General features: G+C 41.4%; 1 protein-coding gene across 1 annotated transcript in view; it reads right to left on the bottom strand.

Annotated features, from left to right (window-relative positions):
- Positions 3800–18685, bottom strand: part of RAB3C (RAB3C, member RAS oncogene family) — a 148598-nt gene continuing 133712 nt past the window's right edge. The window contains exon 5 of the mRNA XM_021381225.1: positions 3800–12184. Coding sequence (XP_021236900.1) covers positions 11997–12184 — 188 coding nt within the window. The 3' untranslated portion in view covers positions 3800–11996. The remainder of the gene's footprint in view (positions 12185–18685) is intronic.

The raw sequence follows: 18685 nt of genomic DNA, 5'->3' as shown, positions 1-18685 counted from the left end.
CTTCAGCACCGTGAGGTGGAGCACTCGTTGGGCTGGAGCAGCACCTTCCGGAGAGCAGCAGCTGTGCAGCGCGGTGCCGCGGGAGCGGCGTTTCCTGCTCGTATTTGGAAGCAGCTCTGCTGAGGTCTCTGTGGTCATCGAAACTAGCGCCCACAGCTGCCTTCCTCTGTTGTGGTTTGTCTCTCCCCGTCGCCCGTACACCACACGTGGCTTGTTATCCAAGTGCAGAATTTGTCCTTGCCTTTCCTGGCACAGTGAGTGGTTCTTCTGATTACTGGACCTTGTTTTCAGGAAACAGGACTCACTTCCCAGAATTTCAGCACCGAAAGGTCACAGTTTATCTTTGAAGAGTAAGCAGTGAACAGGGGGAATGCATCTGTTTGCCCAGCACTTGGGGACCCAGCTCTGATACGGCTATGGAAACATGCTCACAAGGTCGGGGCCACCAGTGAGCTCAGTGCAGGGAGAAAGCTTGTTGTCAGCACGTCCCCAAAATGTAGTTCTGTTTCTCCATTTTGCTTTGGCAGCAGTTGCTAGGCACTTTCCACAACAAGCCACGGATTTCATAGAATCGTAGAATAGCTTAGTTTGGAAGGGACCTTGAAGCTCACTCGATTCCAACCCCCAGGTGCGGGCGGGTTGCCCCCCAGCAGCTCAGGCTGCCCAGGGCCCCATCCAGTCTGGCCTTGAGCACCTCCAGGGATGGGGCACCCACAGCTTCTCTGGGCAGCCTGATCGCTGAGTAAAGAATTTCCTCTTAACATCTAACCTAAATCTCCTCTGTTTTAGTTTAAAGACATTACCCCTTGTTCTATCACTATTAGGCTACATAAAAAGTCGGTCTCCACCGTTCTTATAAGACCCCTTCAAGTACTGGAAGGCCACAGTGAGGTTCACCCCCGGAGTCTTCTCCAGCCTGACCAAGCCCAGCTCCCTCAGCCTTTCTTCATAAGAGAGGTGCTCCTGCCTTTTTATAATCCTCGTCTGGATTTGCTCCAACAGTTCCACATCCTTCTTATGTTAAAGGGGCTGTGTGGGAGCAGTTTACTGTTAGCCAGTACTGGTAATGCAGTAGAGAAGGTTCAGCAGGTTAATGAGTGGTCTTTCTGTCTTCCTCTGAAATGTAATAGCGAAGACACTATCTGCTAATGCCGTAGGAAAAAACTCTACTATTATATTTCAGGAAAGTAATTAGTGGATGAAAACTGAGAGTCATGTGCTGAAAGGGAATTAAGCTGAAATCCTCATCCCAGGGTCCAGTGCTTTCACCCCTGATACCAAGTTACAGGAATTACCCATGAAATAAAAGTGGATAGCAGCCAGCCTGCTGAATGAGAGCACAGGATTCATATAATGAAAGGAGCCCTTGCACATGCCGTGGGCGAGGCGCCCTCCTCTAGCACGGACATGGCCACCACACACAGGGTCCTGACAGATAGTTCCCTGCAAGGCAGAGGGAGGCTGTTATCCCTGTCAGTAATGTTAGAGCGGGTGTTTTTACCCTGTGTGTATAATAATCTGTGCTTGTTGCATGTTGTTTTAGTGACACAGGAAAACCTGAGTGTTTTTCTGCTCTGCCAGGTGGTGTGTGGACAGATATGTGTCCTCATGCAGGGAAGATGTCAGAAAACTCATATTTCTGTCGTTAATTACTGAAGAGAGAATACAAACTGCAGTTTGACGTGGGCTTTATTTTATGTTCAATTTCTGATGTTGTTCCAAAATGGAAATAAAAGAGAGGGCCAGAAGGCAAGTTCCACCTGCTACACCCACCAGCTGCTACCTCGCTGCAGTGGCAGGGCTGGTGGGCAGTGTGCGGAGCCTCACACATGTGGCACACCTTGTGCTGCTGAGCCCTGGTAGTGCCTGCCATCATGTAGACTAGGGCCGGAGACCAGGTATTTTTTCTTTCTTGCAGAGTATTAAAAATAACAGTAACAGTGGAGACATGCTCTAGCCAGCTTTGGATATGTGTTCATGAAAGAGAAGCTGGGCAGGGCTGTAAAAAAATAGCTGCTCTGATGTTATGTTCCCAAACCTTATTTTAATCTTAAAACCTCAAGAGGCTGCTGAGGGGCAGGCATCCTGTGTGGCACCCTAAGATGTTCTACAGCTATTCATAGACTTAGATTCTAACCACAAGCAATTGTTTGAAACAAGAGCATATGCATTTCCTGGGTCCTTGGAAAGCCCAGCAGCCCGGAACAAGCCTCGCAGCAAGTCTGTCTGCTATGTGCCTGAATACGTGCATACTGAATATGATTCTATAATTTTGTGATGTCCATGTGTCTTTTTTCTTCCAGTGATGTGGTATTTGAGTGGGTGTTGGCCCTTCCACACCTTTTTTCTGCTGTTGGAGTGGTCTCTGCTCTCATCTTCCTTCCCCTTCTCCGGGTTGCCCAGTCACACATCAGGTTGGGGTGTCTCCTCCTGCCGCTGCTCCTCCAGCACCTCCAGCTTCTCTAGACCTGACAGAGCCCAGGCACACTGAGACTAGGCCCTAGGCATACCCTCTGTTTACCTCACGAGGGACAGGACCTCACACCAGGTTCCCATCACCTGTGCATACACTACAGCTTTTCCATACTATCCAGCTACGTTGCAACTTAGCAGCCTCAGTTTTCTGATTAAGCTGCAGAGTCCATTTGGTTGGTTGCAAGCCTGAATTTTGTCTTTCCCAGTTTTGTTATGTGCTATTGCCAAATAATGTGCCCCCACTTCACAGGGAAATTCTGCCCATTTGCCCTTCCTTAATCAAATTAGGAACATTGTCACTTTGTATCTTCCCTTTACATCATCTTTTCTGAAGTCTTCTTCATTGGCATTTGGGAACTTTCTATATCCTGCTCTAGCCTACTGACAGGAAATAAGATACAAATGGGTTTTCATGAACAAGAAACACTCGATGTTGAAACAGGTTTTATCCTTTTGGATGATCATTCTCATCTACCCATCTGTGATTTTCTCTCTAGTTCTGCATGTTAAAGCCCTAACATATTCCAAATACAAACAATGAAAAAATACCCTGGTTCCAAGGTATCAGTCAGAAGTGTGTCTGTTCCTTCCCCCTTATCCTTCATCTCTTACCCCTCATTCACTTGTTTTCCAATTACACTGGAGGCAATCTCACAGATCAGTAGCAAGATGAAGGTAATGGCGAAGTTACTACATTTGCTTGTAGCTGGGAGCAATGAAGGACTTTCATTCTCAGAGGCAATTCAATAACAGGAGCCAGTGCCAGAGAGACAAGTTCTGTCAATCAGGGCTGTGAGCTGCTCAGCAAAACCTCCCTGGAGATAAGGGACCCTCAATAATATGCTGAGAAGCTCCTAGTGTTGAGTGAGAACTGGGAATTAATCAGACAATATTTACTCTGCAGATGAGATGTTAAGGTAATAGAAAAACTGGGGGACTTGACTGAAGCGCAGTGTAACAGGGAGAGGGAACAGGAACTACTGAATTGCAAGCGCACTCCAGTGAGCAGGAGCTTTAGAAATTTACAGAATGGAAAGCAAAAATTAAAAAGCTTTACCTCATGCTAAAAGGCTAACATGTAGGATGCCATAACATTGTGCTTTTGGTAGGAAAATATCTGGTCTTTCTCCTACAGAGTCCTAGGGCAAAATGTTCAGTAAAGTGTGGGATGGAGACAGATCTAAGACTCAACAGTGCTGCTGAGGGGATATTCAGTAATGAATTATTGCAGGTGGCTATCATTAAAACTGAAGTCATTTTTTTTCACAGTTGCAGTAGGGTAAAAGAAATAGGGAGAAGGAGGGTAAGACTATGTCACCACAACTAAGATATTCATGAATATAGTCTCTTGAATATTTATTGTAATTGAAAAAAGGAAAAAAGAAGTTTCCCAACAAAAAAAGCTAAACAAACAAAATCCACTTGGTATACAGAAGTCACATACAAACAGAATATTCAGTGGAATACACACAGTCTCTACGTCCACATAGATTTAAAACTCTGCACATGGATAAAACTTGTACTTCACGTTCAGACAAGAACTCCTGTGGATGAATGCAGAAGATTCACAACATTTGTCACCCAGCAGCATTTTAAACTAACATATTTTTTAGAACCACAGTCACTATATTGCAGAAGTAGCTGGTGGAGGAGGGACAGATTGAGTCTCATGCCCTCACAAATGCATCCTAAGCAAGAACTTCAACAACTTATCATCAAGAGCAAGTAAGCAAGTAAGTTAGCTTGAAGGAGCCAGAACAGCTACATATTTTCAAGGTAAGTATTTTTCTTTGTGTATATATTCATAGGTCTATAAGGAATAATAAAAATAGTAGGTAAAATTATCTGCCAGCCCTTGAATACTCAGGTCACTTAGCAAAATAAAAAATTAGGTAATATATCCCCAGTCCTGTAGCAGCCTGTATATATGCACTTAAGTGGTACTTCGCATTATGACTACTGCTGCTTAGCTATAAAGATGTCCAGAATTTCCTTCTTTTATTAAGAAATCTCAAATTTCTCTCAAAATCATTTCACCCTAGACTGTATAATTTCACAGGTGGTTTCATAGCAGAAGGTATAAAAGCAGGAAGAATTCTAAGGGCTGCTCAGGTCATTGCAAGTGCTACTTAATGCAATTTGGCTATTTGCTTTCTCAGAGAAACTATGTGAAGACATAGGAAAGGAAAACCACAGTAATGGTTTCCAGTAGGCCTTAGACTGATTCGTTTTTTCGTGAGTCCAATTTAAAACAACAACAACAAAAAGCAAACAAACAACCAAACAAATTAACTTTGTATATTGTCAACAAAAATGCATCAGGTCAACTGAAGATGTACTTAGGCACCTTTTAATGTGGTGGTAAAGAAAACGGGTTTTCAGAAAAATTTCAGTAAAAACAGTTACTCTCCTTGTCCCAGTCTCAGTGGCCTAACTTTACTTAGCAGATTCCCAGGGATCATGACACACTCCCTTTGAACCAGAGGTGTAGCAAGAATTAACAGAACAAGCTTCTCCTCCATGGAGTCCATAGACATAACTGGGAATCTAAGAAACTGGTGGATAGGTGTTTCAGAGTTAGAAGTTCCTCAGCTGCCCAAAGCTTTTGAGAGTTTTGCTGAATAGTGATGGCCTTGCTCACATGCTTAGAGAATTGTCAGAAATATGCAATGATAAGAAGAAAGGAAATAGGAATGGTTGGATCTCTCATTTTTTTTGTCATGGTTAGATTCTAGACTGCACTTTTTGCCAAATGTACTAAGGACCATGTAGCTGTTGAGTGAAGAGTCTGGGTGAATATATTTAAGGATATATTTTCCCTCTTTAGGATCTAGAAAAGTTAATAAGCTTAATTGGCATTATTGACTAATTAAAGTCACTGTCCACTGTGCTAGGCCACTTTGACTGTGACCTTCAGGCTGTTCCCAAAAACATTAAATCAGGGCATCCGCTGAAGTCTGCAAAGTTATCTGCAAGATTATTGGATACTCCTATTAAATTTTTCAGATATTACGAGTTAACTATATCATATTAAAGAAAACACACTCATATGATATTATGCAATATAGGCAAACAGATAATGTAACTGATAACGCTCTAGGAGGTTATTCTAATGTCTCTAGAGAGCATGCTTTAAAAATATATGCAGATAGTTCAGAAATGTTTACAAGCATCTTCTGACTAAATGTGTTGTCCCACTAGCGTTGATGTAACGCGACCATTTCCAAAGAGGACACTCACAATTCTTAAAGTAAAATTGACATGCACTTGCAATAAACATACAGACATCTCTTACCATCATCTCATATATGAAAAATAGTTTAAATGACTTAAGAATAGAGTATTTTTACACAACACTGATAAAGCATTTACTATATAAATTTTACTACAAGACAAGTAGAGCTACTGGAAATCTTAACCCACACAGGCATCATCAACACCTTATCACACATACAGGACACTTCTCCCTTTCACACAGGTTTATATACACTGAGTAAGTCATTAAATATTGCACTTATTGGCCCATGATTCCTCAGTTTTGAGGTATTCAAAAAATAGAAAACATATCTATTTTTATAACATATTTTCATGCAACATTTAAGACATTTCAGTTTCACAAACACTAGTATATAGGTTACACGTTCTGACAGTCCAACTGAGCCACAACACATCTGACATTACTGACAAAATATTAAACAGGATTTACACACAAACAGTTCATTTAACACTAGTTGCAGGTACATGTCAGAGTTACTCAAGTAAAGTTATCGCCAGAAGTGGTACGCAATCCCCAGCTTTCATTAATGCATGTTGTACATGAACCTGAAGTTACTGCTCTTCTGCTTCTCCTTCATCAAATCAAATACCAGGTACCTTATTCTATAAATGACAAGCCAGCTACACGGCTGGAACCATGGAAAATAAACATATGGACTACAGATGTAACCCCGTGGATTTCTGTTGTTAATGAGAAGTTCTGGATAAATTTGCTGTGGCATTTATGGAAAGCCGCACTTAATGAGATAAGTAGCAGTAGGAACTGAGTGAGCATCAAAGACATACTGCTGCATGTGCATATTAAATGTGTGTAGTTACAATTCTGATTCAATCAACATCCATGGATAAACAAAGTAAAATAAAAGGAAGAAAAAGAAAAAAGAAAAAAACTTCATAAGATGAACTGCATTCACCTATTCTTAACAAAGAAACTGGTAAAAATTGTTCAAAAATTTGAACTGAGTTGCCTCTTTAAATGACACTAAACATGTGATGAACCTTGGAGAATCTGGAGTCAGACTGTACTGAAAAGCCTATGTGTGTAGATTAAACAGTGTAAATCAACAAAACTCACTTCCCTGTTGGCAGAAGTGAAGATATTGCTTTACACCCCCTAAGAGCTTATCTATAAGGATTTACGTACTCAGGGTCTCGAACTGCTATATTTATCATCCTAAAGAGGAACCAGGCTCACATACTGTCTGACTAAGAAACAGGCCAAGGAGGAAACTGTCCTAACAGTCAATCAGCAGAACAGTAATTTAGTTGATGCCCTTAAAAATACAAGTAATAAAACTTGCCTCTCTCAGTGAAATATAGAAAATATAGAAAAGAGTAGTTTGGAGGAGATATTGTTTTTTGTTTTTTTTTTAGAATGCAAATGCAGCATCTTTTCATCTGGTGTTGCAGAAACAGAGGCATCATCATCAGATGTAGAATTTGTACCACCATTTTTTTTCCCCTAGAATTGAAAATTCAACTCAAAGCATTCTCAAAGATTGGGATCAAATTCCAGCAGATTTTGTGTATCACAAAATACTTCATTCCTGAAATGAAGAAGGTGCATGTGGTACAGCTGAATATACAGAGCTGAGCAGACTGGGAAGAAAGCTTAGTCTTTCAGACTGATGCTCTGGAAAGGCCACAGCGATGTAGTTGCTCAGGTAGTTTCTCTAAGCATTGCATTAAGTATAAGCACAGAGGAACAAACAGTTCCAGGTAACAGTCACATACACAGCTGTTCAGAGAGAATTTTTTTTGGCAGAAAATCCAGCTAGCTTATATGTATTTCAAATACCAAACAAAGAGATCTAAATAAACAAACTACAGCAACAACAACAAAAATAATTAAGTTAGCTATGCTATAAGGACTAAAATGCCTGTGAACATGAACTCTTATTGGAATCAAAAACACGTGTCTGAAGGTTAACCCAGCCAGGCTTGCTAGCTCTCTGGCTGGTCACTGCCAGGAGGCACTGCAGGTGCCAACTGTGTCTTGTGTTCCCATGTGATCCCAAGGCATTTTCTGAGCACTGGTTTGATCATACAGCAAGCAATACAGTATCAGAAAATGATATGGCTGCTGTATTATCCATGCACAGGATTAGCCTGCTGCTGAAAGCAGTAGTCTAGATTGTAACTTGGAAAATAGGTTGTGAACTGACAGTTCAGCTGGCATTATGGAGCTTAGGACCCTCTGACCATAGGCATCTAAACTCTCAAAAATGCAATATGCTCTCCGTGACAACTGCTGTATCTCATCAGTTGGCCAAAATTTTAGCGGAAGAGGTCATCTGTGACTGGAACAATGAAGCTCCATGACAATCAGTCTTATTTCTGTGTGAGAGTGACAACAAATTAGTGAAAAGTGTGTACTTCTTGACCAAAAATCGTGAGGCTGAAAATAGTTTTGGATATCTTGTCCCCAGGTTTTCAACTTAATGATCCAGACCTGTTGTATCACTACAATATTACTTTTCGTCCTGATCCTTTCTCTTAGCAGAACTGTGTCAAATCCTGCTTCTGTCTCCTCCAATGACTAACTCATAATCAGTGACTACTGGATAGGGGTGAAGAATGATCTATTGATTGAATTTTGATCCCCAATTAGGCGAGGATGGAATTTCCAAAATGTTCAGTAGTAACATACCTCTGCCTACATTTAAGAAAATTGCAGTTCTGTCTCAGAGACCAGTTGGAGTTGAATTAGTTTGACACATGCTTCAGTTGTAGATCCTGTACTATGAAAAGGGCCAAAGCATAATTTCAAGTAGAATGAAGATTCTACTCCTGCTGGCTTCCCCAGAACTCAAGCTAAATTTTCATAATGCTTGAGGAAGGGATCATAAGTTACTTCCCAGAAGCCCTTCTGTCTTTCATGTTCCTCTGCAACAGCCAGGTTCCACCCTAGGAAGGTGAGCTATTGAGATCTGATGCTTCTCGTCTGAATCTGACCAAAATTTGTAGCAGAAAACTCAATATTGCTGTGAAACATATGGCTTTAAAAGCCAACTTATTCCACTGGTTGGAAAATCAAAACCTGTTTTTCCAACAGTGGGTAAAGCTGACTGTTGAGAAAAGTTCTCCTTGAACATCCAGGAATGTCAAATTTCAGAGGAAAGGAGGGTAAGATAAATCAGGTTGGATGGGACATTAGCAGGTCCCAGACCAATCACCTCAAAGCAGCGTCAGCTGAGAAGTCAAAGCAGGTTGCTCAGGATTTTATCTATTTTTGTCTTGAAAACCTCCAAGGATTTGATGTGAACACATTAAAAATTAATCTGAATAATTCTGAATTCTATGGCAATGTCCGAGTGTCAATACAAAGACTCTGAGAGTTCTTATATAGTGGCTAGGCCCTGCATTTTTGCTTCAGGTGAGCCTTTCCTCACAACACATGGCAGATAGTCAGTGTTACTCTGGCAGCTGCTTCCCCAGCCTCCCCATCCTATACAGAAGATCAGGTACGTCAGAGGCTAGAGACTTTACTTGTCACAGAAAAGGGAAGGAGAGATTCTTTGCTGTTGCTCTTCTGTCCAGCCCCTCATGCAAAATGAAAAGCAATTCAGTAATACTATTTAATTAATGAATGATTTAGCTATCTCTCAACTTTTAAAAAAAAATATATGCTGATAATGTACTGCCACTGCTGATTAGAGTCTACATTGTCACAAGGAGGCAGTGAGGGTTTAGAATTCATTGCAACGGAATAAAACCAAGGTGTGGCTATAGCAAGGGGTATCTTTTTGTCTTTGTTTGCTTCTTACAATGTGCATGGGAAATAGCCAGTTTGCAGCCAGAATCTCAGAGCAAAGGTGAATGTTTGCACTTGTAGAGGTGCTGCATGATCCAGGACATGCCCAAGCTTTTGTATGATGTGTTGATATCCTCCCTTCTCTTTGCCTTGCCTGAGAATGTGATGCCTCAGGCATATAATACAACTTAAACCTTTTCTAAATAAATGCGGGCTGCTGTTGATTGCTGTCTCAAAGTTTTTCTGCTCCCTTTTTCTCCAGTATGTATAAATGAATATAACAAGCATGGGGAGGTAAACTGGCCACCATCTCATATAAAGGCCCCTTGATTCCCTATCACTTCTATCCAAGCAGCTGGTACCTAGTGGGTGAAAAGGTATCACTGAAAGTTCCTCAGCACAGTTACCAACATGCTGCCTTAGATATGGGAGAAAAAAGTACTGCCCTGTAAGAGGCAGGGTTATGGTAGGGGTAGAACACGCCTCTTCTACCTGACTGCTCATCAGCTCCAGAGAAGACCGTACTTTCTGTTCATGAAATTAAGCAAGTGAAGGTTCAGCCTCCATGTCTATTAGGAAAACAGGTGTTTAAGTAAGCTTGTTAAGAGGACATCAGGTTTAAAACCCTAGCATGAAGAAAGCGCATTTGTTAATTTAAATTAGACAGCCAATGTTGCCCCCTGGTGGCCTATCCATTTTGCGTGCGTCTATATGCCTTACTTGAAAGTTGCTTTCACCACACCAAAGTTTATGTAGGTTATTTAACCAGTGGGGGAAAAAAAAAAAAAAAAAAAAGAAAAAAAAAACAGTGGCCATTTTCCTCAGTGTCTTTCAGGAGTTAATATAAATTACCTTGGAAAACAGGAATGTGTGCAGAGGGATTCCTTTGCAGTTGTGAGCAGTTTTCAGTAACTTTTGTTACTTCCATTTTCTAATTTGTCTTCCTATTTTTTTTTTGTATTGCAGACAGTCTGGGAAATGTCAGCCTTGTCTTAAAGCCTGCCAGCTAGGAACAATAAAATAGTTAACACTTCCCCAGTTATGCAGTTTAGCTTAAAAATGTCACTGTGACTGTGACTGAAATAAAGCCGTTGCACGAAGCACTATGTACTGGGCATAGATGTGCCACCAGTTACCAGAGGAGTACTTTTTAAAACTGTGAAATATGACTATTTTTATGAAATTAATTGAAACAGAATTTGTGTGTTTTTTCTGCCTTTGTGTGTGTGTGTGTGTGTGTGTGCGCGTGTGTGTGCGCTCTTCACAGCCTTTCCTGATTTGATAGATACATTCAGTTTAACTCTGGAAATGATAGCCATTTCTTATTATTCCTAAAGTTTGTTGCTGTTTTTTTTTTTTTTTAATAAAATCTTGCCAATCTTTGATTGTCTTGTCAAAAAAGATTTCCTCATCAAAGTAAAAATGAGGTCAGACTCAAGCTCATTGTCATCAGCAGCACATCTACATTAGGTCAGAGTGAACTAAAGGCATTAGTAGCCAGTATGGTGATGGTTGTCCCAGTGACTGAATGGGAGATACAATTCCTGAAAGCTTACGCCTGCAGGTTTGACAGCAACATGACATGACAGTTTTTGGCTATGAACAACTGACTGTAATGGATTTGGCTTTTTCAGGGGTAATATCTGAACAGAATGTTAAATTTCTAATGCAGATGGAAGTAAAAAGAGCTGGTCAGCCCTCTTTCTGCCCTCTTTCTGCCCTCTAGGGCAGAAACTACCAGGGCCTCTGCATGCTGGAATGAGAAAATGAGTACAGTTTCAGAAAGGAGTTGAACAGACATGCAGTTCACACAGAAATGTAAGCATACTAGCTGGCTAGCCAGGATAAAGTATCTAATATCTCTGAGGATCTGCACCGAACACCCACATCCAGTTGGAGTCTGAAAGGAAGATCTGGTGGCTTAGGGTTCAGGAAGGCTGGAGGTCAGTTCTAACTGCTGCAGTTTCCAAGCACACGATGTGTAACATACTGAGCCCAGACTTATTCAGGCAGTATGCTCAAGGAAGTGTTCCTTACACAAATGATCTAGACAGAATGAGTGATTGGCTCTTTAAAGTGATATTTCTAAATTAATTTTCGGTCAGGAGAAAATATAAATGGCATTAGGAAGCTTATTCTAAAATACCTTGGCCACTGCCCTAAGGATTCAACTATATAATTTGAAGCTGATGAAGTAAATCATTTCTAGGCACATGGCACCGGCTGAAGTCAGTATAATGTGAAACAGTAAAAAGAAAAGAGAAACTAATAGCCATCCTGCATGCAAGAGCCAGAAGCTAAAAAACAGATTATTCTTTCAAACTATTAATATCCCCATCTTCGTACATATACTCAACCAGATGCTAATGTAGAATAAAAGATTTTTCTCCGAAATAAATTACTAGGACAGTATAAATAAAGGCATATAGACCACTCATAAATACTCTGTTGGCAACAGAACGTGCTGGAGCTGCCTTTGCTGGTAGCTGCATTAACAGCCACAGTTGGGTTGCTGTGGTGGAGGGGTGTCCTTTAGTCGTGTGTTCTGCTTGCCGGCAGTGATACTGGGATCTGTCTCCAGACTTTCAGACATTTTGTCACAGATGATATCCACAAGTCGCTCAAATGTCTGCTTGACGTTAATGTTGTCCTTGGCACTTGTTTCAAAAAATTCAAAACCTAAGAAAATAAACAACACGTGTATGTTTGATGCATACTCAAGAATCTCCAATAAGTGTACAAACTTCTTGGCAAGGAAGTATGGTGTGACAAACAGAAAATAAATATGTGAGAGCACACACATAAAAGAGTGGTATTGCGAACGCAGTTAAAATTGTAACACAATCAGGGCAACTACATTAGTGTTATTTGCATTATAACAAGTCAGATAAAATATAGACTGGCCTGAATATATTCCCTTAAATGAATTCTACTTTAAAACTGTTTCATCTAAAAACTGACACCAATTTGAGCATCCTATTGAACTAGAAATGACCTGTATATCCAGCCATTGTGAAGGTATAATCTACTGCTCCATCTCTAGCTATTATGTTTCTCTGAGTATTATTCAACTGGAAAAATCCGTTTGCATCGTTTCATTAACCTCGTGCCAAAACAGTCAAGTATAGTTGGAAACAAGCAGGTAAAAAAGCAAACAAGGAAAGGAAAGCTTCCTGCAACTTGGTATCTCCTTGAGATGCAGATAAATCCGTGGGGAAAAAATGGACCTCCACACTAAACCAATAAACAACCACTGTTTTTTCTCTTCATTCATTTACAGAGAAGGACTTTTTATCTATCCATTCCCAGTGACTACCTCAAAGGTAGCAATCAGAACTACTGTCAGTGCAGAAGCCTGTTTGGAGCAAAACTAGCTTTCCTAACTCTCTTTTCTGCCCTGATTTGTGCCACGTCTTATCTCCCATGTCTGCTCCATGCCAGGTTTGCAGCTTGCTGTTCAGCCTGCAATCCAGGAAGTTTCTACCAGTGCCGGGTCTTCTCTATTCTTTCTCTCCAATTTCTTTGTCTTTTTTGTTTGTTTGTTTGCTTATTAGTTTACTATGCCTCTTTCTCCCCCCATGCAGACCATGCTACATCTTTTTCTCATAGTTTCCACATTACTGACTTGAGGTCTTTTTAGAAATTTAGAAGTTTCTACTTCTGACTTTCCATTGCTTAAGGTTTCAATAATAAGAGAGTTTCCAAAACATCTATTCCACTGGTAAGCTTACAGAAGTTGCTTCACATTTGCAGAACTATTTTTATTCTTTTCAATCAATGCTGAAATGCAATGTGCCCCTACCACCATATTTAGTTGGAAAATATCAGTAGCTTCAACTCCTGATGGAAATGCAGGAAACAGCTTTTTTATTTATGTTGTGTCATAGCTAATCTTCTATTTCCAGAAGCTACTTGAAACTAAAATTCAACTACTTAGATAGTATTAGTACTATATGTTCAGCATGTAATCTAAACAGGATATAAAGCACATGTGCACAGTCCTGTAACCACTCACCATGTAGCTTTTGCACACCTAGAGGTAGAGCAGCTAATTATATCTAGCTTGGCATGATAACATGCTATGTGCAAACAACTGATACAAAAAGTTAACTTTGTGTTCTGAACATTCTCTATATTTTTAATTTGTGTTAAGTGCCTCGTGCTAAGTCAGAAAGTACTAACTTACGTAGATGTGTAGGAGCTAAACACAGGCCAGTGTTGGTGCTCAATGTAGGTAGTTTAAATAACAAACCCTTGGAGATACAAACATCATAAAGGGATTTAGTCATATAACTTACAGTAGCATCAGCAAGAAATGTAAAGATAATCTCCCAAACATGAGCTTTTTTTTCAAGCACATTAGCCTGAAAAATGTTCTTTTCTACATTTCTCTGGAAAGCAGGAAAAGTGGGGGTGAAAAACCATGTATGGAAATCATATACTGAGAGGTGATTTTAATCTATGTCTTAAACCAGTTGTTTGGTTGCTATAGTTTAGCTGGGCTTACATATCACCTTGTTCTAAAATAGAAGGAAGATGTGGAAAGCCAGTGTAGTCTTATTTGCTGATGGATTCAGTGCTCCTACAGAACTCCATGCAGGAGGAAACTGTTCAGTTCTATTGGGAGCTGCTTGGGTGAAAAGAAGATCTTCCCCATTTCCAGTGCTCTGTGTTGAAACATGGATGTGGCTTTGTGGCACAGCGATACAGTCAGATCTTCCCACAGCTGTTACCGTCTGCTACACAGGAAGCAGAATGAGAGCAGCTGTTCTAATGCTGTTAGATTTGATTTCAAAGATATGTCTCTGCTACAATCCAAGTGGATGACTGCAGGCCATTATCTCACTCGGATTCTGAGAGCAACCTGAGCTGTGTTGGTCAGGCTGCGCTCACCAGGGGAAGGTGCTTGCTGTGCTTCTGCAAGCTGAATCCAGAGCACTTGAGTTGCAGTGTGGGCATAACTTCAGTAAGATGGCATGAAATCTGGAGTCACTTCCTTCGCTGCTGGGAACATCACATTGTATTTACAGTAGAAACAAGCCACAGCTGTGACAGAATATCATTATTACTGCCTAGATAACAGGTCTCTCTCCTGATTATCAACCAGGTCTGTCACCTCCCATGATCCCCTGGGTAATGTGGCAGAATTTGTGCCCATTGAATGATTCTCTTTTCATATAAATAGAAAGATGAAACTGAGTATGAAATGAGAAGAGGGGATCACTGCCTTGAAATCTTCCTAATCCCCGCAAGGGCATTGCTTTGATATTTATTATATTTCCTGCCAGCTCCAACATGTTTCAAGCAGAAAAAAAAACCCACACTTTACTATATGAGTAACAGAGATCTGATGTGTGGGAAAGGGATAGCATAAACCCTATGCCCTCACTATTTGATGCAATGCAGACTGAAAGAGGAGAGAGAGAAGTATACAGGCAGGACAGCAGGGCATGAAGTCTGAGGGACAATTAGAGGATGTTTGAGAGCTGCAACACCAAAGCCTCTGAAATGACAGGAATAATGAATCATGAAAATGCAGGTGAGACAGCTAGGCAGAGAAGGCAGAAACTGGAAGGAAAAGAGTCATAAAGAACATAGGAGACTGGTGTCAGAAAAGACTGTAACACAGACATGATGAAGACAACAGGTCCACTACCATGGTGAGGATGCTCTGCCTAACAATGGAAAACTGAGAACCCCTTTTTCAGAGTAGAATAAGGACTTATGGAATGTTCAAGCACAAATATATTTATTCGAAGAAGAACAGCTGTGGAGACATCTATGGAATGCAGTTATGATTTTGTTATAAGAAGAAAATTATAGTTACGGTAGTGGTACGGTTGGGTGAGAGGCTGTGCCTGTGTATACATTGCCTCTGCTTACTTTTTTATTTCCTGTGTGATCCAGAACCTTCCCAACTTGACCTTGCAAAGATGAGATGCACAGACTTGAGACAATGCACTGATCTATGAGAAGGTGACTGAACTCCCACCTGTCTCCACAACAAAGTATTGAACTTATTTTTTATAGGAACTGTATGTACAAATTTCAGTCACTCAAGAGGTGGTTCCTCCAAGCAACTCTGTCCGTGTACAGACCAGTTGATAGGTACTATTTCTATGCTTACATGTGTTGATAAATACTCTGAATGGTGAATGTGGACAATCCAGTAGGTTCCACACAAACATTTCCTGCTGTAGAATGGATTCATTTGCACACAGGTAAGGTGATTGTAGATGTTCTGTAGAAACTGTTCTTGCAGATGCAGAAAGGGTCACGTAGAACAGCCTTTTGTAGTCAGTTAAAAGATATTTTGTGCACATTTTAAAATAATCACTTTCAACTGATTTGGCATGTATTGGATAGCATCCATAGGACCAGCTGAATTACAAGAATTCATCAGAACAACAGTTCAGAGTCTCATCTAACACAGCTGAAGAAATTCCTGCAGGGCTCAGGACTGGGGACAGTTTTCTTTAATGTCTTTATCAGTAATATGGATGAGGGAATCAAGTCCACACTCACTAAGTTTGCAAATAACACCAACTTGGGCAAGAGCGTTGATCTGCCTGATGGTAGGAAGAATCTGCAGAGGAATCTGAATAGGCTGCATCAATGGGCTGCATCCAGCTTTACGGTGTTCAACAAACCCAAGTGCTGCACTTGGTTTGTGGTGGTGCAGGCTTAAGGAAGATTGCCTGGAATGTTGCCCAGCAGAAAATGACCTGGTGGTGCTGGTTGACAGCCAGCTGAACATGAGCCAGCTTTGTGCCCAACTGGCCAAGAAGGCCAATGGTCTCCTGGCCTGCATCAGAAATCGTGTGGCCAGCAGGCCTTGGAAAGTGTCCTTCTTTCCTTGGCTCGGTGATACAGAATGTACTTCAAGTGCTGTGGTCAATTTTGGGCTTCTCACTACAAGTAGGATATGGAGGTGCTGGAACCCATTCAGAGAAGAGCAACAGAGCTGCTGAAGAGATTGGAAAACAAGAACTATGAGTGGCAGCTGAGGGAACTGGGGTTGTCTTGTCTGGTGCAAAGGAGGGGAAACCTCATTGCTCTCTGTAGCTACCAGAAAGGATGCTGTAGGAAGGTGGGTGATGGTCTCTTTTTCTCAAGTGAGAAGTGACAGAACATGAGGAAATGGCCTCAAGTAGATCTAGGGGAGGTTTAGGTTAGATATAGATAGGAGAGGTTTAGGTCAAGAAATGCTGTTGATGTGGTCTACCTAGACTTCGGCAAAGCCTTCGACACTGTCTCCCATGGTATTCTCCTGGAGAAGCTGGCAGCCCGTGGCTTGGACAGGCACACTCTTCGCTGGGTAAAGAGATGGCTGGAGGGCTGGGCCCAGAGAGTAGTGGTGAATGGAGTTAAATCCAGCTTGTATCAGAAATAGTGCTGCCAGCAGGAATAGGGAAGTAATCATCCCTCTGTACTCAGCACTGGTGAGGCCGCACCTCGAGTGCTGTGTTCAGTTTTGGGCCTCTCACTGCAAGAAAGACATTGAGGCCCTGGAGCATGTTCAGAGGAGGGCAACAAAGCTGGTGAGGGGTCTGGAGCACAGGCCTTATGAGGAGCGGCTGAGGGAGCTGGGGTTGTTCAGTCTGGAGAAGAGGAGGCTCAGGGGAGACCTTATAGCTCTCTATAACTACCTGAAGGGAGGTTGTAGTGAGCTAGGAGTTGGCCTTTTCTCTCGTGTAACTAGTGATACGACTACTGGGAATGGCCTCAAGTTGCGCCAGGGGGAGATTCAGGCTGGATGTTAGGAAATACTGCTTTTCTGAAAGAGCGGTCAGGTGCTGGAATGGGCTGCCCAGGGAGGTGGTGGAGTCACTGACCCTGGAGGTGTTCAAGGAACGTTTATATGTTGTGTTGAGGGACATGGTTTAGTGGGGTTACTGGTGGTAGGTGGGTGGTTGGACTGGATGATCTTGTAGGTCTTTTCCAACCTTGGCGATTCTATGATTCTATGGATATCAAGAAGAATTTCTTCACAGAAAGGCTGTTAAGGCATAGTAACAGGCTGCACAGAGAAGTGGTGGACTTGCCATTCCTGGAGGCATTGGAGATGTGGAATCATTTTAGTGGTGGACTTGATAGTGTTAAGAGGATGGTTGGACTTGATAATCTAAAGGGTCTTTTCCAACCAACATGATTCTGTGGCCCTTGCAACAGTCTCTCCTGACCATCCTGTGCAAGGAATTAAATTCCCCATGAGTGTATTACCTTATGCAAGTGACTTTACTTATTTATTTTTAACAGGAACTCTATCTATGAATGTCTGTGGAACAGTTTCAGCAAGATAGGGGGTATTTTTTCTATAAGAGAGTATGAAAGAAATACTTCAGAAAAAAGGGACTTCAGGAAAAAAAACATGTAAAAACTCCTGATTTCTGATTGTTTTTCATTTTGTTATATTTTACAGACTTCTTTTCCCAGTGATCTCTGCTTTCCTCCTGACTCATTTTGCAAATACTTCACTAGTAGTGCTTAGAGACTGTGAGTTCCTAAAATGCTGGTGTATGATGCCCTCAGATCTATACCTTTCAGTACTGTCTTCAGGACTTTTTTTTACTGCTTATTGTTAACTGAGAAGAAAGGCTTTATGTGTGAGTATGAGACTGAAGTGAGGCAACTCCCTCGCAATGCTGAGGGCAGCAGAGTTCAAAGAACACCATGATCCTACCACCCATGATGATCTGTTCTGTAGAACTGGATGAGATCAGGCAGAGCATATTATTGGAAAGATATGAAAAAGCCCAAGTTGTGCGTAGGTATGTAAGGCAGAATGGAAGTGAAAATGAGAAAATACAAAATATCAGAGTGCTTCCTGAGCATATGAACATTATGTGTGGAAGATGAATGAAGATGCATCATTTAAATCCCTTTTTTGTTGTTTCACTCATTCTGCTGTCCTTCCACTACTCTGTCTCTTTTCTTTATGTATCCTCTGCCCAATGGCAGTGACTCAAAGATAGCTGGCACGCTGCAGATATAGTAGCCGGCCAGGACACTGGTACGCTGCTGTTGCTCACCTGGTGATCTATAGTGCATATAGAATAGTTTCTTTAGCAACCCTGAAGCACATGAACAGTCTAATTTACTTATTTTCTTCTCTCTCTGCCTTGCATGTGTACTGGCTCTGCAAAGGCTCCTTCATCAGTGCTCATTAGCACTTGTTTA

This window comes from Numida meleagris, chromosome Z (assembly GCF_002078875.1).
Source record: "Numida meleagris isolate 19003 breed g44 Domestic line chromosome Z, NumMel1.0, whole genome shotgun sequence".
NCBI classification, from domain to species: Eukaryota; Metazoa; Chordata; class Aves; order Galliformes; family Numididae; genus Numida; species Numida meleagris.
The sequence above is the reverse complement of the archived record's forward strand: the minus strand, read 5'-3'. Positions and strand labels throughout refer to the sequence as shown.